Source organism: Hemitrygon akajei, chromosome 29 (assembly GCF_048418815.1).
Source record: "Hemitrygon akajei chromosome 29, sHemAka1.3, whole genome shotgun sequence".
In the NCBI taxonomy this organism is placed as follows: Eukaryota; Metazoa; Chordata; class Chondrichthyes; order Myliobatiformes; family Dasyatidae; genus Hemitrygon; species Hemitrygon akajei.
The window spans coordinates 2,575,412-2,596,625 of record NC_133152.1 but is presented as its reverse complement, the minus strand read 5'-3'; the positions used below and the strand labels follow the sequence as shown (position 1 = coordinate 2,596,625).

The following is a 21,214-nucleotide window of genomic DNA, read 5'->3' as shown; positions in this document are numbered from 1 at the left end:
TGGTGAGGTTACACATAGAATACTGTGCAAAGTTTCAATTCTCACATTGGGACATAATAGCACAGTAAACTGTATAAAGAAAGTTCCTTTAATCAAGTGTAGAACATGGAACTGCGCAGCGCAGGAACAGATCATTTGGCTTACAATGTCTGTACCAAACATGTTGCCAATTTATAACTAATCCATCTGACTGCACATAATCTAAATCACTTTATTCCCTGACTGTCTACTGGCCTCTGAAAAGTTGCCATCATACCTGCTTCTACTACCTCCCTTTGCAGTGGGTTCCAGGTATCCACCAATCTCCGTGTAAAATCTCAAATCTGCTTTAATCTTTCCCCTTGCACATCAAAGCTATGCCTTCTATTTTTTGACATTTCTATCCTGACTATCTTCCCTACCTACATAATTCCATGAGGTTTCCCCTCAGCCCCCAATGCTTCAGAGAAAACTTTCCAAGTTTTCTCAACCTCTCGTTTTATCTAATACTCCATGCAACATCCTGATGAACATATTCTGTAGCCTCCACATCCTTTCTGTAATGCAGCAACCAGAATCACATACGATGCTTAAACAATGACTGAATTAGTTTTACACAGTACAGTTCGAGTTCATGTTCAAGTATAATTGTCATTCAACTATTCACACAGATATAGCCAAAGGAAACAGTGTTCCTCTGGGGCCAAGGTGGAAAACAATACCAACAGTTGCACACAGCACACGGCACACGGCACACGATAGGAGTGTTATGACCTCAGCCCCCTCCTTTGTGAGAATCACAAGAGCCCTAGTGGAGGGGGGGGGGGTCAGTAGACCCAGAAAATGGGAGAGCGACGTGCTGGATGCCTCGTTCCCCCCGGAGATGCAAAATAACGCGACATTGGCCATTGTTTCTTGGAGACACCTTTGTGGATTGGGGACTGGGCTACGTGCACACCCTCAGGCAATGTGGGCTGGAGATGGCATCATCCCACCCTGATTGACATCTACAACCCTGCAAGTCAAGATAAAAGAGGGGCTGCAGGGGGCAGTCCCCTAGTGACGCACCAGAAGGAGACACCATCGCTCATCGCTCCCGTGATAACGGGAAGCTATTCCGAAGCCACGTGCGTTCCGTTCCCCTGGCCTGGGGAGTGGGTGGCTGATAACACCGAAAAGGACTTTGAACTAACAATGGGGAACCAATGTTCCCGATTCAACGGTTTTGCGTCCTAAAAGACTGGGCAAGTTTCTTTTCTCACAAAACCTCTCTCTCTCTCTCTCCAACAAGTAAAAACCCAACAGTCCCAAAAGGCTAAAGCCTGCATGAACTTGAGAGACTTTTATATTTCCATCGGACAATATTTTTACCCCAGACAAAACGATAGAGCTACTTCTTATTGATGATTATTACTATACCCGCACTTTAGATTGAGTAGTGACGACTTATATTATCTGAATGTTTGTATTAACCTTACTTTTGTGCCCCTTTATAAATAAAAACTTTTAAAAATAGTACCATCAGACTTCAACAGACCTCTCTATCTTTGCTGGTACATAACAGGAGTAAAATATGCAGTTACAAAAAAACACATAGCCCAAGTCCCTGAGTGTCATGGCCTGTAGATTGATGGTACAGGGATGTTGTGTTGGAGCCATGTTTCTGGAAAAACAAGTATGCAGCGGTTCCTTATCTCACACAAGTGTAGCCACAGCCAAACTTAATCCAGCTTGTCTTTCACTGAGCTAACACTGGTGGACAGTACAGACAGGAGGGGCCAGACCTTAGCCAAATATGAAATCCAGCAGCACCTAACTAGCTCCAACGTATTCTTCCCTGGAGGCTGCAATAGTTGACTCAAGACAAGAGCGCCTAGTCTGCACAACCAACGAGGCCACGCTGCTCCCCCACCATCAGTCTCACCACTGAATCAGTGAATCAGACTCGCAGTATTCTACACTACCAATGTCCAACAAGGTCTTGCGATCACAACAAAAATGTCCAAGACAATCAGCCGCGCCATTCGTTTGACCACGCAACACCTATGTGCACCACGTCTGATGCCTTCCTTCTTCCCTGGTGGCTGAGCCAGGCTGTAACCCGGTGTGCAACTGGCCTTGCTCCACCGCCATTGAGCAACTTGCTCATTGGGTAGACGGCAGTGCTTGTTCTTCTTAATATCCAGCAGTTTCTTGTGATTGCAGAAAAGACATAAAAGATGAACAATTACACCTTTGTTTAGACCCAGAGAGGCCACAGTGTCTGAATGTACTGCCATCTTACTGGAAACCGCCATCTTCCAGCTGCAATAGGACACCTGGATTTTTCTACTCAATACACCAACCAATGAAGACAGGCAGATGCCTTCTTTGCAGAGTAGTGTAGTATGATCACCCGAATCGAGCATGATGCTCTCCTAGGGGTTGTCTATTGGTGGGTCCTCAGGTGGCAGCTGAAGCCAACCTGGTGCAGTGGAACATGCGTGAGTGGTGGTTGTGATTACTGGTTGCATCTTCTGGTTTTATAGTCTCTCCTTTTGCAGCTGCTGCTTGTTCTCTGTGGTCAATTTCATGAAGCAAAAGATTTCTTTCAGGTGTATCGATTAGTGCAAATAATATCTTCACTGTATCTCCGGTCCTCAAATCTTGGCAACATCCTTGTAAATTTTCTCTGAAGTTTTTAGATATAATATTGAATTTCTTCAGGCTGATTGTGATGTTATCTTTGAATCATTTCCTTTGCCCATTAGGGCTTACTGATCCCCCTTCATCTGTTTGGGGACATGTGAGTTAAGCATGCTCTGGTTAAAGAAATTTCTCTGCATCTCTGTTTTAAATAGATGCCCCTCTATCCTGAGGTTGTGCCCTCTTGTCCTAGACTCCCCACCATGGGAAACATCCTTTTCACATCTACTCTGTCCAGGCCTTTCAACATTCTAAAGGTTTCAATGAAATCTCCCCTCATCCTTTTAAGTTCCAGTGAGTACAGACCCAGAGCCATCAAACATTCCTCAAATGATAACCCTTTCATTCCAGTAATCATCCTTGTGAACCTCCTCTGAACCCTCTCCAATGCCAGCACATCTTTTCTTAGATGAAGAGCCCAAAACTGTTCACAATACTCCAGGTGAGGCCTCACCAGTGCCTTATAAAGCCTCAGCATCACATCCCTGCTCTTGTATTCTAGACTTCATGAAATGAATGCTAACATCACATTTGCCTTCTTCACCACCGACTCTACCTGCATATTAACCTTTAGGCTGTTCTGTACAAGGACTCCCAAGTCCTTTTGCATCTCAGATTTTTGGATTTCCCTCCGACTTAGTCTGCTAAAGTGCATGATCGTGCATTTTCCAACATTGTATTTCATTTGCCATTTTCTTGCCCATTCTCGAGATCTGTCTAAGTCCTTCTGTAGCTTAACTGTTTCCTCAATACTATCTGTCCCTCCATCCTCTTTGCATCATCTGCAAACTTAGTAACAAAGCCATGTAATCCATCATCCAAATCATTGATATACAGCATAAAAAGAAGTGGTCCCAACACCGTTCCACTGCATCCCCTTTATCTATCCTACTTGTAATCTCCTCAAAGAATTCCAACAGGTTCGTCAGGCAGGATTTTCCCTTAAGGAAACCATGCTGACTTGTCCTATCTTGGCTTGTGTCTCCTTATCCTTAACAATTGATTTCAACATCTACCCAACTGCTGAGGTCAGGCTAACTGGTCTATAATTTCCTTTCTGCTGCCTTCCTCCTTTCTTAAAGAGTGAAGTGACATTTGCAATTTTCCACTCCTCCAAAACCATGCCAGAGTTCAATGATTTTTGAAAGATCATTACTAATGCCTGCACAATCTCTACCACTATCTCTTTCAGATCTCTATGGTGCAGTTCATCTGGTCCAGGTGACTTACGTACTTTTAGGTTCAGCTTTTTGAGCACCTTCACCCTTGTAATAGTAACTGCACCCATTTCTCTTCTCTCACACCCTTCAACATCTGGCACACTGCTATTATCTTCCATAGTGAAAAATACTCAATTAGTTCATCTTCCATCACCTTGTCCCCGTTATTATTTCTCTGCCTCATTTTCTAGCGATCCTATATCCACTCTCATCTCTCTTTTACTATCCACTTTGACATTGTTTGCTAGCTTGTTTTTATATTTCATCTCTTCTTTCCTAATGATTCTTTTGTTTGCTTTCTGTAGGTTTTTATGTCCTATGAAGTTTGACTGTAGTTTGTGGCAGTAACAGACTGTTTTGTAGTTCCAGAACATAAAACTAATCGAAAGAAAACATGGGAGAGCTGGGGATAACTTGTGTCTAGTTTTGTTTCTTAGCAAGGTGTGGACTTGTGACATGGTGGCATGATGACATATTGTATGCCAGTCACATAATTTTACATATAACCCGTAATTAATTCTTTAAACAAAGAATGCTTAATCTAAAATGTATCTACAACATTACATGGAGACTACCTGCAGGAACGTCTCCACTGGGAGAAAGATTTTGACTCTTTGTATGTATTGAATGCTGGCTAGCCAACACTTTCCACGGCCTCTGGAGTGCCACAAGAAAGAGAATGTGCCAACCATAATACGTGAATCCCATTCACCCATGTTAGGCCCTTATGTCTCTTCACCTTTCCTACCTACGGGGGTGGGGGGGGGGTGATTGATAAGTTTGTGGCCTAAGGTAGAAGGAGGTGAGTTATGAACTTCAAACTTTCTGAGTAATCACTCCAAGAGTTGACCTGCATGTGCATGTAATGAGAGTTGTATAACTCATCTCCTTCAACCTTAGGCCATGAACTTATCAAACACCCATGCTGTGGACACTTTCTGGAGGTCCAAGATCCATAAGCTCCACAACCGCTGGGCTAAGTGTGTAAATGTAGGAGGGGACCATGTTGAAAAATAAATGTGCTAGGTTTTCTAAAATTGACTCCTTCTATCTTAGGCCACAAACTTATCAATCACCCCTTGTATGTATCTGTACAAATTACTTTCAACCTTAGAAGTATATCTGATATTACATTTCTTCTGGCACCTGATCTCCACTCTCTGTGTGAAAATCTTACCCTTCATACTTCCTTTTCAAGTTTCTCTCCACTCATCTTAAATCTGTGTTTTAAAAGCCCTAGCCATGGGACAAAGTCTGTCTACAATTGATGACCCTCATGTTTTTATGAACCTCCGTAAGCTCACTTCTCAACCTCCTACATTTCAGGGAGAACAAAGCCAGCCTATACAATTTCTCCTCATAAGTACAGCCCTCCATTCCAGGCAATATACAGTTCTGCACGCTGTGCTAACACATCCCTCTAGAATGATGACCAGAACAATACACCATACTCCAAATGTGCTCTAACCAATATTCTGTACACTACAACATGATGTCCCAACTCAATGCCCCATGTTCTAAATGTTTCCTCACTACCCTATTGACCTCTGTCACAACGTGCAGTGAGCTATGGACTTGCGCCCCTCTGTACTTCAACATTCCTTAGGACCCACCGTTTACTGTCAGTGATAGACTTCCCAAACCTCATTACCTCACTCATCTCTGCATTAGAGTCCATTGCCACTGTTTACTCCAACTTTTAGTTGATCTATACCCCACTGGACAAGTCTCAGATGGTACACCCCTATTTGACAATGACAAGCTGGTGTGTTTGATAACCTTTATTAAAATGATTAACAAATAGAACAGATGAAAGCTTGCTTACAAACATAGTCAGAAAAGAGAATTAAGGTGTAGACTCTGCAGTGAGAATTGTACTCTGGTTGTCTTCCCAATCCGAGCCGGCCATTCAGGCCTCAAACGTCTTCCTCCCTGTAGTAGGATTGCCTCCAAGTGTCTCCCCAAGTCAGCCCAAGTTACAGTGTTGATCATCCTCAGTATCTGAGCTCCTTTGCTTGAAGAATCCCATGGTTTCTATCTTCTCCCCTCCCTCATTGGGCAGAAGATACAAAATAATAATAAAAACAATAACTTTATTTATCATGCACTTTTCATACACGTGATGTAGTTAAAAGTGCTTTACAATGGGATATAGTACAAATATGAAAATAAAAATGAATAAAAATAACAACAGAAATAAAAGACAAAAAGATGTCAGCTAAAAGCAAGGTTAAGTGGTGAGTGGGTGGAATGGGCTGCCAGCAACGGTGGTGGAGGCGGATACAGTAGGGTTTTTAAGAGACTTTTGGATAGGTACATGGATCCTAGAAAAAAAGAGGGCTATGGGTAACCCTAGTAATTTCTAAGGTAGGGACATGTTCAGCACAACTTTGTGGGCCAAAGGGCCTGTACTGTGCTGTAGGTTTTCTATGTTTCTAAATAAATGAGCATGGAGTTGGTGTTTAAAAGCGTAAACGGAGTCTACATCCATTATAGTTTTAGGTACTGAATTCCACAGTTTAGGAGCATAGTTCAAAAAAGATGACCTGCCAATTATCTTTTGAGGGAGATTGTTTAAACTTAAGAAGATCTGACAGTTCGAACAGGATTATAAAACAAAAATAATTCTGTGATGTTTCTGATCCCAGACCATTAATAGTTTTAAAAACAAGTAAGAAAACTTTAACATCAATTCTAAAAAATACAGGAAGCTAATGCAGTGTAGCTAATATGGCAGTGGTATTCTGAATGAGTTGAAGTTTGTCAAAAGATTGCTTTGGAAGGCCAATAAAAAACTGCATTGCAGTAATCTAGTCTATTTGATACAAAGGTGTGAATTAGTTTTTCAGCATCATTACGGACAGGAATAGATGTACCTTTACAATATTTCTTCAATGTGGAAATGCTACTCTGGTCACTGTCTTTATGTGGTGTTAAAATTCAAATCTGAATCAAGGATAACATCCAGGCTCGTTACTTCTGATTTTACAAGGGCAACCATTTTCCCAAGTTTATCAAGAAGTTTATCTCTTTTCACTCTGGGACTAACCAAAACAATTTAAATTTTATTTAATTTGATTCTTGCTCATCGATTGGTTTAGTGCAGCCAGACGAGAAGTCAAAGAAGACAGGGTGTTTTCATCAACACAAAATGCACTGCAGATGCTGTGGTCAAAGCAACACGTACAACAAGCTGGAGGAACCCAGCAGGTCAGACAGCATCCGTGGAAATGAACAGTCAACGCTTCGGGCCAAAACCCTTCATCAGGACTGAAGAGGGAGGGGACAGGGGCCCTATAAAGAAAGTGGGGGGAGGGTGGGAAGGAGAAGGCTGGTAGGTGCCAGGTGAAAAACCAGTAAGAGGAAAGATCAAGGGGTGGGTGGGAGGGGAAGCAGGGAGGAGATAGGCAGGAAAGGTGAAGAAGGAATGTAAGGGGAAAGCACTGTGTAGTTGAAGAAGGCAGAATCATGAGAGAGGTGACAGGCAGCTGGAGGAGGAGGCAGAGTGAAAGTGGGATGGAGGAAGGGAGAGGGAGGGAATTACCAAAAGTTGGAGAATTCGATGTTCATACCAAGCGGCTGGAGGCTACCCAGACGATATATGAGGTGTTGCTCCTCCAACCTGAGTTTGGCCTCATCATAGCAGTAGAGGAGGCCATGTATGGACATATGCAAATGGGAATGTGAAGCAGAGTTGAAGTGGGAGATCCTGTCTGTTGTGGCGGATGGAGCAGAGGTGCTCGACGAAGCGGTCCCCCAATCTGCGTCGGGTCACACCGATGTAGAGGAGGTTGCACCGGGAGCACCGGATGCAATAGATGACCCCAACAGAATCACAAGTGAAGTGTTGCCTCACCTGGAAAGACTGTTTGGGGCCCTGAGTGGTGGTAAGAGAGGAGGTGTAGGGACAGGTGTAGCAATTATGCTTGCAGGGATAAGTGCGAGGTGAGAGATCTGTGGGGAGGGACGTGTGGACCAGGGAGTCGCAGAGGGAACGATCCCTGCGAAAAGCAGAGAGGGGTAGAGAGGGAAAGATGTGCTTAGTGGTGGGGTCCTGTTAAAGTTGGCGGAAGTTGAGGAGAATAATATGCTGGATCCGGAGGCTGGTGGGGTGATAGGTGAGGACAAGGGGAACACGGTCCCTGTTGTGGTGATGGAAGGACGGGGTGAGGGCCGAAGTGCGGGAAATGGAGGAGATGCGGGTGAGGGCATCACTGATGACAGCAGAAGGGAAATCATGATCTTTAAAGAAAGAGGACATTTAAGATGTCCTGGAATGGAAAGCCTCATCCTGGGAGCATATGCGGCAGAGATGGAGGAACTGGGAATAGGGAATAGCATTTTTGCATTTGGCAGGGTGGGAAGAGGTATAGTCGAGGTAGTTATGAGTCAGTGGGTTTATAGAAGATGTCAGTGGACAGTCTGTCTCCAGAGATGGAGACCGAGAGATCGAGAAAGGGGAGAGAAGTGTAGGATGTTATCATCATCAGGCTCAACCGAGATATGCAATTGTGTGTCGTCTGCATAACTGTGCAAATCAAGTTTATGCTCTCTAAGGATGTCCCCTAACAGGAGCACGTATTAGGAGAAGAGCAGGGGACCAAGACACCTGAGCAATGGCAAAAGGTTCATTGTATCTCCCAGAAAATTAGTCATCAGGACAGGCAAAACATTTTCTCTCTAAGACATTTGAACAAAACTCGTTTAAGGCACTGCCAGAGAGGCCAATCCAGTTCTGAAGGTGATTGAGGGGCCACTGTGTTTAAAATTGCTGAAAGTTATTGCTGAAAGAATGAACTATTTCATTTACTGAGCAGGCTAGGTCACATGGATCAGATAAACTAGCAGGCTCAGAGAATTTAAGTCGTGTTACAGCATCAAGAAATCATTTTTAACTGTAATTTCTTTCTGGTCTTGGTTACAGGCAGGGAGGCATCAAAAAGTGACAAGCATTTTCAGAGATAGTGGTATTAATTAGAGACGTTAATAATCTTTAATCCTTTTGTCATTACTAATTCAAGTGCCTTTCCAAGTCGATGGGTGGGCTCAGTGACATGCTGGCTAATGTCTAGGCTGTCTAGTAAGCTCATGAATTCAGCTTCCACAGAGTTTGCATTTGAGAGATCTTTAATATGAATATTGAAATCACTAGTGATGACAATCCTATATAACAGAGGATAACAATTCCTGGAGAAAGCAGGCGTTGGATTTAGGAGGGTGATAGATGATACTGCAGAGGACAGGATCCGAACCATGAATTTTAAACATATACATTGACACTTGACAAATTGCTGACAGGTAGTAGATAGCACTCAAAATGCTTTTTGAGCACCATGGCAACACATCACCTCCTCATGAAGCCTTGGTATGCTGGAACTGTCATGGCTGGGGGATTCAGTTCAGATAACCGAGAATTCATTTGGCTTTAGCCTGATCTTCTAAATGTGAGATCCCTAACAAACATGGCTGTTATCTTAAATGATTTTATTACCTCTACAGACCTTGATTGTTTTACCTTATTCTAGCTCAATGCACTGTGTAATGATCTGATCTGTATAAACAGAATGCAAGACAAGCTTTTCACTGTATCTTGGTACATGTACCAATCAAAAACCAATACCAATATTTGTCCATGCCACTATGCTGACCCTGGCTCTTGTATCATCACCTCTCTGCCTACTGAGACCCTCTGTGTGTGCTGTGCAGAGCTGAAGACCCTCGTTCATGCTGGTGGTGCCAATCAGGCAGCCTGAGCAGAACATTGTCCAATAATTTCTCCACCCTCAAAAGTCAGTTTAAGGTCAGATGCTGAGACCTGAAACAAAAGCAAATGCTGGAACAACTCAGTCGGTCTGGCAGCACCTGTAGGGGGAGGAGCCAATATTTGGAATCGGGGAGCCTTCCTCATAACTGATGGGAGAGTGGAAGGTTGACAAATACATCCCCCGCCAGTTCTGCTTTGGAAAACTGAAACCCTTCCACACTTGCCCAGTTCTGAGGGAGCATCCCTGACCCGATACAAGGATTAGTTTCTCTTTTGACAATGTTGTTGCCAGTGTGAGCTCTTCCATCACTTCTGTCTTCACTTCTCCATCTTAGTGCATTACCCCCAAATCACAGAGACCTTTGCTTTAAGGTGCAGCCTTTTGGGAAGTATTTTACTGAATAGTGTGTTAATGAACATGATAATTCATTTTGTAATTCTGGGCTTTCCTTGGAGTTTAGAAAGTTTGGTTTTTCAACATTGTTGGGTGAGACTAAAATTAGAGGCTAAAAGTTGAGGGCAAAAAGTGAAATATCTAAGGGGAACCTGAGGGGAAAACTTTTTCACTCGGGGGTGGTGTGAGTGTGGAATAAACTGCCTGCAGAAGTGGTAAATGCAGTTTCAATTGTAATATTTAAGAGAACCTTGGATGGGTACATGGCTGGGACTAGGAAGAATATCAGGTCACCATAAACTAGATGGGCTGAAGGGCCTATCGCTGTGCTGTAGTACCTCCTGATTTTATTGGCATAAAGCAGCAAGCTATCAAATAGAATTCAAAGGTATGTAAACAGAAGAACAGGAATTTAGTTGATTTTAAATTGTATTTTGATGTGAAACGGAAATGTGGTCACAATGTCAGTGGCAGAAATAGGTCCAAGTGGATCTGAATGTCAGAGTCCAGAAATATTAGCAGAAGACTATCTGGGTTAGATTACTAATCAAATGGTCCTCAAAATCAAGCGATGGATTCCTTCTTTTCTGCAGCTTTATCCCCCCAGTTGCTTGATCCCTCCAATTTCACAGCCACTGCAGGCAGGTTGTGAACAGATTTCACAACTGTCAGCTTGTTGTGCTAGTCTCCCTGTAAGAGAAAAAGAAGGAAATAAACTGTCACTTTCTGACAAGTAGCACCTTCCAGGGTACAGAATTTTAACTGGACTGTTATCGATACACAGATGTATGGAACAATCAAACTATGGTCGATGATAACATTCATGAGTTCAAGTTCCCTCATGGAAAAACAAATCAGTACAACAACTGAGTAATTCAGTCTGGGTATTTTAAATGAGTTTAAATTATTTCCTTTATAAACCTCATTTCTTTGGATTGCCAAAGCATTCTCCCTCTCTTGCACATTTTCATGGTTTAGTCACCAGTCTCTTGATTCCTCAGTACTCCCTTCTTGTCCACAATCTTCCCTTTCTAATCATACTGTTACGAATGATGAACAACTCTGATGGGCAGAAGGGTACAGAATCGCCAATGCCCCCCCTTTGGAGAATCGCAAATCGCTACTATTCCGATGCTGTTATCAAGGAAGGGAGAGAGACACAGGAGCTGCCAGGGCAGTTGTTATTGATAACAAGCTCATACAAATTAATGAGAGAGAGGCACAGCTAAGGTGGAATGTCTCCAGCTAACAAAAGAGAACAGAACCTTTGATTACTGCTATTGTCTTTTGGAGAAGGTTTGTGTACTTGGTACTGTTCTATTTATTGAAACCCCTCAGGGGGCAACCAGAGTGGGCTGGTTTGATGGGTTACATCATCTCAACCTGATTGACACCTGAGACCCCATGAGTGGGGATAAAAGTGAGGTCTGGGGAACACCCCTCAGACGCACCAGGAGAAACGCTACGAGACCGGTGGGGGCTTGTGTGTGTGTTCACCCTTGCCTGAGTGATGAGTCCTCCATGGAAGAACGGTCTAGCTAAAGGATGGAGGGGTCATACATGAATGACCACAACAACAACGCATCAACGGATCAGGATTGTAAAGGAAAGTTGGCAAGTCAATAGCTGTTACTGTTCTCTCTCTCTCTCTCTCTCTCTCTCTCTCTCTCCAACAATTGCAACACAGCGACCAACAACTACCACAGCCTGCATGAACTGAACTGAACTTTATATTTCCATCTGACAATTCATTATCCCCTAGACAACGATAGAGCTTGTTTCTTATTGATTATTATTATACCCGCACTTTTCAGTTTAGTATTGATGACATATATTATCTGTATATTTACATTGATATTATTTTTGTGTATTTTTACTAATAAATACTGTTGAAAATAGTATCACCAGACTCCAAAGGACACTTTTATCTTTGCTGGTAAGACACCCAGTTACGGGGTTTGTAACAACTTGGGGGCTCGTCTGGGATTTGATACCAAATTGGAGGGCCAGTGAATCAGGCTTTTAAGTCCAGACTTTGATCTGGTTGTGTGGGTAACCAGACAGGAAACCAGCAAAGATGGACGTAGACGAATTTACACAAAACCCAACTTTGAAGGCGCTAGAGGAGGCCACAAAGACGGACTTAGTAAATATTGCGAAAGGATTAAATCTCGCAGAGGTGAAGTGGTCAATGAAAAAGTGGGAGATGCAGAGGGCCATAACTCAGTATTATATTGAGAAGAATGTGTTTTCAGCTGAGGTATTGGAAAATATCCCTGAAAAGGTACCAGCTATTGGGACGGCTCAGTTAGAGTTGGAAAAATTGAGGCTGGACACGGAACAGAGGAAAAGGGAGTATGAGCTCCAGGTACAGGAGAAAGAAAAACAGAAGGAGCATGAGCTTAGGTTAAAACAGCTGGAAGCAGCTGAAAGGGAGAAGGAAAGAGCTGAAAAGCAGAGGGAGCATGAACGTAGGTTACAACAGCTGGAAGCAGAGGAAAGGGAGAAGGAAAGAGCAGAAAAGGAGAAGGAGAAACAGAGGCAGCATGAGCTGGACATGGAGAAGTTAAAGCAAGAGAGAAGGGTCCAAGGGGCAGACCGAGAGGAGAGGTTTAATGTTAGTAGGGAGTTTAGGTTAGAACCTTCGTTTGAGGAGACAGATGTTGATAGTTATTTCTTGCATTTTGAAAAGGTGGCAGTGAATCAGAAGTGGCCCAGAGATCAGTGGGTGGCGTTGTTACAAAGTGTGTTAAAAGGGAAGGCACAACGGGCATATGCGGCGTTGTCTGTGGAGGAGTCTGAGAATTATGAGGAAGTAAAACAGGCTATCCTTTGAATCTACGAGTTGGTACCTGAGGCATATAGACAGAAGTTCAGAGATTTAAAGAAAGTGTGGAATCAGACGTATGCAGAGTTTGCCTATGAGAAGGGTGTGCTCTTGGATCGCTGGTGTGCGGCAGAAAGGGTGGAGGAGGATTTCGATCGTTTCAGGGAGTTAATTCTGATTGAGGAATTTAAAGGTTGTGTTTCGGATGATATCTGGATGTATTTGAATGAGAAGCCGAATAAGTCTATATCAGAATTTGCCAGGTTCACAGATGAATATGCCCTAACCCACAAGACAAAGTTTTCCTTGAATAAGAGTTACCAGAAAGACCATAGGAACGGTAGAGAAAGACCGCTGGCTGAGGTAGAAATTAAGCCGGGAGCTAGTGGTAAAAGTAAGGAGGAAGAAAGGCAGGCTGGCAGGAGAGGTCCTGGCTTGACCTGTTTTAATTGTGGAAAGGTTGGTCATATTGCATCTAAGTGCTTTGCTCCGAGGAAGGAGACAGGAAAAGGGAACGCAGCAGTCCCTACAGGGTGTATTGTGTTGATCAGCAAATCAACGAGAAAGCCCCAGGTAGATAAAGTATGAGAGGGGTGTGAGAAATTTATTTCAGAAGGGACCATGTCTGTGAAAGAGGGAGAAACCCCAGTTCCAGTGCGGATCTGGAGAGATACTGGAGCCGAGCAGTCATTGATTCTCAGTACGGTACTAGATTTTGGTCCTGAGACTGGAGAGGTAGTTTTGAGAGGCATAGGAAAAGGGACAGAAGCTGTACCTTTGCATGGGATCAGAATAAATTGTGATCTGGTATCTGGACCAGTTGAAATGGGGGTACGGTCAGAATTACCGAGAGACGGCGTGGACGTCCTTCTTGGTAACGATTTAGCAGGTGGTGAGGTGTGGTCAGCAATGAAGCTGACGAGCCAGCCTGTAAGTGCTGAGGACCCGCCCCTAGATTCCAAGATCTATCGCGCATGCGCGACCACTCGCAGCATGTCAAGAAAGGCGGCTGAGAAAGAGACCAGTTTAAATCAGTCCAGTGTCGATCTGGTTGAGACGTTTTTACTGACCCTGTACCAGGAGGGGTTAGGGGATGGTAAAACGGAGAATAGGGAGGTGAAAGAGAGTAAAGGAGAGGAGGTAGACCTACCCTTAGCCAGGAGGGAATGTATAGAGGCACGGAGTAAAGATGAGAAACAGATGAGGCAGTTAGAAGGTCCAGGGTTGGACATGGATGATCTGTCTGGCTTGACAGAACTGTTTGAAGAAGTTGAAAATTTTAAATGTGTTCCCGATAATGAAATAAGGGCAGTCCTAGATGAAAAGGATGCCATTACCTTGAAGGAGTCTGCTGGGTTAGTAGATGAGGTTGTTTTAACCTGCAGGGTTGAGTTTACTCCGGAAGGGAGTTGCCCAGAGAGTAACTGGGAGGATCAGGGGAACTTAGAATTTGAAAAGGGGACGGGTATTGAAAGCCTGGAAGAGGCAGATGTCCCGTTTGAGTGTGTTCAAGATGTGGATGCACATGGTACTGAACCTAGTAATGAAACTCAGGAAAAGTCTGAGGTATCTGATTTGGTTGAAAAGGAATGCAGTCCTTTTGGGTCAGATGGACTTGGTTCAGTGAAGAAAGGGTTAACCTTGGTACCAGTGGGAAGTGAGAATTCCCAGTTGTTTGTGTTAGAAGGTGTGTTAAAAGTTAGTGAGGAGAAGGCTGGTGATGTGAATATTATTATGGAAGTAGAAGGGAAAAGTGTAGTTCCTAAATTGAATGAAGAAAATTTAAAGTCTGGATTGGTTTCAGAAGCAGTAACCAGGCTGAAGGAACAATGGTTTGTTAACGAGGTGCCTGTGAATCAATTACAGTTTGTTCTGGAATTTAAAGGTAAACACCTTGCAGATATTAAACTGAAAACTAATAGAAGGAAGGGTCCTGAAGATAAAACTAATGACTTGCTTAAAAATAAAGAATTGTATGGAAGTTCAGAAGATGGGCTAAGTTTGGAAAACGTTGTTGATAAAATAACTCCTATGAGAGGAGTATGCGAAAGCCTATTCCACACTGGTGAGCAAGCTAACCACGTGAGAGTTAAATGGAAAAGAGGTGAAGGTTGACAAAATGCCACTTTAAATAACAGGATCTGGTTTTGAGGGATTTCGACAAAGCATGTAAATAATAAAGACAACACCATTGAAGATTGACTGTTAAGTTTAAAAGTGAAATAAAGATTAGTATTTGCATAAACTTTTGTAATGTACTACAGAATAATCACACATGTATTGGTTCACATTTTGTAATATACACTTAAGCTAAGATCACAACTAGTTTTGTTTTGCTGAAGAAAAGGAATAAAAATAGGTGGTTATTAAATTGGAGTCTGATGCTACAGGAATTTATTAAGATATTAAGATATTAAAGGAAGTGACAATGTAATCGCTAATGGTTTAGATGCTAAGTTGAATGTATATCTGTATTAATCTGTAGTGAAAAAACTCTTTTGTATTGTGTTAGATTCTGAAATTCTGTAAGACTCGGTATTAGTTAATTTTCCTTTTTGGTGAAAATTCTTAGAAGGATGGGGGTGTTATGAATGATGAACAACTCTGATGGGCAGAAGGGTACAGAATCGCCAATGCCCCCCCCTTTGGAGAATCGCAAATCGCTACTATTCCGATGCTGTTATCAAGGAAGGGAGAGAGACACAGGAGCTGCCAGGGCAGTTGTTATTGATAACAAGCTCATACAAATTAATGAGAGAGAGGCACAGCTAAGGTGGAATGTCTCCAGCTAACAAAAGAGAACAGAACCTTTGATTACTGCTATTGTCTTTTGGAGAAGGTTTGTGTACTTGGTACTGTTCTATTTATTGAAACCCCTCAGGGGGCAACCAGAGTGGGCTGGTTTGATGGGTTACATCATCTCAACCTGATTGACACCTGAGACCCCATGAGTGGGGATAAAAGTGAGGTCTGGGGAACACCCCTCAGACGCACCAGGAGAAACGCTACGAGACCGGTGGGGGCTTGTGTGTGTGTCCACCCTTGCCTGGGTGATGAGTCCTCCACGGAAGAACGGTCTAGCTAAAAGACGGAGGGGTCATAAGTGAATGGCCACAACAACAACGCATCGATGGATCAAGATCGTAAAGGAAAGTTGGCAAGTCAATAGCTGTCACTGTTCTTTCTCTCTCTCTCTCTCTCTCTCTCTCCAACAATTGCAACACAGCGACCAACAACTACCGCAGCCTGCATGAACTGAACTGAACTTTATATTTCCATCTGACAATTCATTATCCCCTAGACAACGGTAGAGCTTGTTTCTTATTGATTATTATTATACCCGCACTTTTCGGTTTAGTATTGATGACATATATTATCTGTATATTTACATTGATATTATTTTTGTGTATTTTTACTAATAAATACTGTTGAAAATAGTATCACCAGACTCCAAAGGACACTTCTATCTTTGCTGGTAAGACACCCAGTTACGGGGTTCGTAACAATACTCACTCTTCCACAAGTCCTTATCACTCTCAGCCATCCCTTTCTTATACAGCCATTGGGACTTGGCTCATATCAACATCCTTAGTTACCTTTAAAAATCAAAACTGCCCCTTTGAATTAAAAACAGAAATACCCTTTCTACAATTTAAAATCACCTTACTTCCTGCCCTTCTCAGCTCTAATGAAGATTCATCAGCTTGAAATGTTAACTTTTCTCCTCCTACTTATGCTGTCTGACTTGCTGAGTATCTCCAGCATTTTCTGCTTTTGCAGAATCAAAATCAGAAGCAGTTTTATTATCTCTGACATATTTCATGAAGTTTGTTGTTTTGTGGCAGCAGTACAGTGCAAAGCATAAAAAATCATTATAAGCTATAATAAACAAACAAATAAATAGTGCGAAAGAGGAATAGCAGTTTGGTGTTCATGGGTTCCTGGACTGTTCAGAAATCTGACAGCAGAGGAGAAGAAGCTGCTCTTAAAATGTCATCCAAGTTTAATGTAATGTGAGTGTAATTGGGCAGTGTGGTCTCATTGGGCTGGAAGGGCCTGTTGTATGTCACGTTGGATCTATAAACTCTAAAGTTTCAAGTCAATGACCATGCTCCTGAAAACTCACCCAGTCTGAGGAAAACCTGATCAGCATCTTTCGAGGTGCAAACTGATTGAAATGTCTTTGGTAGCTCAGAGGAATGGCAGAGGCCGGTTGAGGCAGAGCTGGCAACAGCTGGGTTATCTTTAGCCTGAGTGTCCATCAATGCCCACAGCTGCTTCACATCCTCCAGAGGGAACGTGTAGTCTCCATCCTTGCAGAAGCAGAAAAAAGGTTAGTTTATCCAAAAGTCAGACGTGAAGCTGTAGCTGAAAAGACAGAAGTGACCCGTATTTCGATAGCTCCACACACAACCTCCACTTTCACAGAATTCTTTCCAGCCAGTGAGCCAATTTATGGTTGAGTCAGGAGGCAGATGGCTTGCACATGGATGAAAGAGAAATAGAAGACTACTTGGGAAGGAAGGGTTAGCTAGATCTTAGAGTGGCTCAAGGGCTCTGCACTGTGCTGTATTGTTCTAGGTTCTATGCTCAGTGTTGGAAGTGCAGCAGTTAATTTTTGCACAGTGAGTTTGAACTATTCAATTAAGTGTGCAGATAATCACTAATAAATTGTATTGGACACTATTCAATTAGTGTCCAATGTTTTAGGCATTAGTAAACAGCACCAGGTGAGGCTGTAGGATGTTCATCCTTAGTTGCTTGTTCTATCTCCAACTAAGAAGGTGCTGAACTCTCGGTTTAACTTTACATCTAAAAGGTGACATCAGCAAAAGTCAGTACTCTTGTTACAGAAAGCTGGAAATATCAGTTGGGATTATTTTCTTGAGTTTGTTTGCACAAACACTTGCTGAATCCCCAGAGCACTTTCACTGCCTGTAAAGGGATTTAATGCTCCCACACTGTGCAGAGCCAGTGTTTGCACTCGCTGACTGTGACTGCAACCACACCCTGGCTGTGTTGTGCAACGGCCACACAAGGCTGGGCAGCTCAGTTCGCTCTCAACTTAACTGAAAACAGAAACTGTTGGAAATTCTCAGGACATGCAGCATCAGTGCAGAATAAAAACATCATCAATCTGAAATAAGACCATAAGACACAGGAGCAGAATTAGGCCCATCAAGCCCGCTGCAAGATTTTATTATGGCTGGTCCCAGATCCCATTCAACCCCATACACTTGCCCCCTCACCATATCCCTTGATGCCATGCCCAAAGAGGACCTGGCCTCCACAGCAGTCTGTGGCAGAGCTTTCCACGGATTCACCACTCTTTGGCTAAAAAAATTCCTCCTTACTTCTGTTCTAAAAGGTGGCCCTTCAATTTTGAGGCTGTGCTGTCTAGTTCTGGATACCCACACCATAGGAAATATCCTCTCCACATCCACGCTATCTACCTCCCTCACTTTCCAAATTGAAACAAATTGCTTCAGCCTATTGTGGCCTTATTTCCTATTTCCAGCATCTACTGGAAATTGTACTTGCATTGCTCCTCCTCTCATCATGGAGCGCAGCTTAGAAACAGGCTCTCCACGTCCATGTCCCTGCTGACCACCATTTCACATTAACTCCATATCCCTCTGCACTTTGTTCATTCAGGTACCTGTCCAGATGCATCCTCAATGTTGTTACTCTCCCTGCCTCCACCACCTCAGGCAGCTCATTCTAGGTACTAACTACTGTTTGTGTGAAATACTTTCCACTAAGATCCAGTTCACTCTTTCTTACTCTCACCTTAAACCTTTGACATGTTGCTTTAGATGCTCCTACCACCTGGCTAAATACATTATCGATTCTCCTCATAATTTTATATCAACCATCAGCCTCTTTCACTCCAGCAAAACGGTCCTAACCTATCCAATCTCTCCTTATAAGTCAAGATCTCCAATCCCATCAATATTCCCATGAACCCATTCTGCGCCCTTTTAGTTTAATTATATTCTCCTGGTTTTGGTGTGACTCCAGAGCTCGTGGTACCTTCTTCCATGTGGGATGGCTGTATTTCTGACTTGTGAAATGTTTGGGTTAGTACGGGGAACCCTATTTTAAACTGGGAGAGATGCTGTAAATGTAGAAGAATGAGAGAACATTCACGTCTGGTGTATTTGTGCTGGTGGATGTCAGCAACTCTGCTGTTCATTCACTTAATGTGTTTTAAGCCAGTGCCTTTCACTGGGACTGCCCCTTGCAATCTCAAGCCATGTTTGGATTCCAGCTCAGTATGAAAAGAAAGTTGGTAAATTTCAAACAAGTAATTAATCATATTTCTACCTTATAGTTAAAAAGTAAAGACGCACTTACCCTCAGATAAGTAATTCCATATTGATGTGGTTTGCAGTGTCCCTAAACTGGAAATGTACCCCTGTGATTGTACCTCATCTCTCAAAATATGCTCACTTTCTTATAACTCGAGTGCTCGTGCTTGCCCCACTGTTCAATATGATCATGCTGCCTTCCTTACCTCTGCACCGTTCTCCACAAATGATTGCACCTCTTGATTCCCTTAACATCCAAAACATTATTGGCTTCCATCTTAGGTATTTTCATTGACTTTGGACTTTCAGAAGCTTCCGACTTTGGTATTGTGTGGCAAGTATTGAATATCCTCTGGGTGACAACAGTTCTGCTTCTCCTTGCTTTTATTTTGAGGATTTTCTCTTGATTTTAGACAATCTAGCGAGGGTAAACATCAATCTACATCTCCCCTGTCAAGTAACTGAATGATGTTGTACCTTTCATTGAAATCACCTAGCCTTGTTCTAATCTCAAGAAACTACATCTCCAACTAGCAAACTTACTTCATAATGAATAGCTCTGCTATCTCAGGAAATAATCTTGTGAAGCTTCATTCCACGACCTCATTGCAAGTATATTGTTTCTTAGTGAGGTAGACCTGACCTGTGCACAGTATTGTGGATGTGTTTTCACTGGGGTATCGGTATTGCTGTTGATTTTGTTATTGGTTTAGTATTATACCAAGATACAGTGAAAAGCTTGTTTTGCATTGTTTGTACAGATGAAACCATTACACAGTACATTAAGCTAGAATAAGGTAAAACAATAACAATGCAGAATAAAGTGTAAAAGTCACTGAAAAATGCAGTGCAGGTAAATAAAGTGCAAGATAATATTGTGCAAGTGGTTTATTCAAGAGTCTGAAAACAGAGGGATAGAAGCTGTCCTTGTGGTGTAGCAGCAAGAAGTATAGACAGAGTCCACAGAGCGGGGTTTAACGCGATTGGTGCAATATCTCATTTTCAATGTCCCAGTAAAATCAGTGGAGTGCACTGGAAGAATTTCTTACTTTGCTGACCCATCTATCACATCCTCGGGTACCCAAAGGGCTTCACTAACAAGCACGCGAACAACCGAAGCAAACATTTTGCAATCCAGCATCTTCCGATCAGCCTGTTTCCGGGCTGTGCGTTGATGAAGGAAAGCTGACGAGTAAACTGAAAAAATGTGGCTTTGTTGTCACTGGAGCTGCAGCAGCCCTGCATCTAAGTGCAGCAAGCGGGGAAGTTGACAGGATCCATCAGGAAAAGAAGCAGGTTTGGCAACTCAGTCCCCAGGCCTGCTTCACCCTCCATGAAAATGGCCCATTTTACATCAGTAACTCTATGTACCAAGATTAAAACTCACCCCTCAGCACTGTGCCATCACCTGTCACACACACAAATGCACCAGTAACTCTGATTTAGCTACATCACAAAAAAATCAGAAACTACTGAGAACAGGTCTGTCATATGAATACCATTAATATACATTATCAGCATCATTCTCCTCTGCTCTCTCTGCCCCACTCTCCTCCATCCTCATCATGCTTTACTTCGCAATGCTCAAAAATAACATTTTATTCATTGTTCTAAGTAATGCAATTAACTTGATTTATTTTAATTGTGAATAATTGTAATTAGATATGTTAATTGCTTGACAATCCTGTTACGAACTTCATGAACTTACCTGAACTATAACTTTTGTCAAAATAGATGGCAAGGAACTGGCAACTAAAACAAAAGCAAAAAGAATTTTCATGTTGAATTTTGATCTGAGCTCTGGCTGAAGTTCTTTGCAAAAGTCTGGTCATGAAAAGGCAGATTTTTAAAGCCTAATTTTATGGTTGTTAATCACCTGATAGAAGATAATTGGAGTAAACACAATACATCGCAGTACAACCCTTACTCAATAACACCCACACATAAAATGTTATTGCTCTCAGACAAACTGTTTTCTCTCCCTGCAGTTAATGGATAACAAGGTAGATTTTCCAAAAGGGGAGTGAACTTCCA

The 21,214-nt window shown here is 42.6% G+C and overlaps 1 protein-coding gene across 1 annotated transcript; it reads right to left on the bottom strand.

Moving 5' to 3' along the window:
- Nucleotides 1-7,330: 7,330 nt before the first annotated feature.
- LOC140718552 (guanylin-like) lies at nt 7,331-21,002 on the bottom strand. The gene is made up of 3 exons (XM_073032510.1): nt 20,889-21,002; nt 16,996-17,182; nt 7,331-10,732 (listed from the first exon to the last, which is right to left on the bottom strand). Exons 1-3 carry the CDS (start codon nt 20,958-20,960, stop codon nt 10,638-10,640), a joined length of 354 nt encoding a protein of 117 aa, XP_072888611.1. The 5' UTR covers nt 20,961-21,002; the 3' UTR covers nt 7,331-10,637.
- Nucleotides 21,003-21,214: the final 212 nt, after the last annotated feature.

Excerpts from the sequence above, each read along its gene's own strand:
- LOC140718552 (XM_073032510.1), bottom strand. The coding sequence starts at position 20,960 with ATGAAAATTCTTTTTGCTTTTGTTTTAGTTGCCAGTTCCTTGCCATCT. Across the intron at positions 17,183-20,888 it reads TGACAAAAGTTATAGTTCAG|GATGGAGACTACACGTTCCC; the intron begins GTAAGTTCATGA and ends TGCTTCTGCAAG. Across the intron at positions 10,733-16,995 it reads TCAGGTTTTCCTCAGACTGG|GGAGACTAGCACAACAAGCT; the intron begins GTGAGTTTTCAG and ends TTTCTCTTACAG.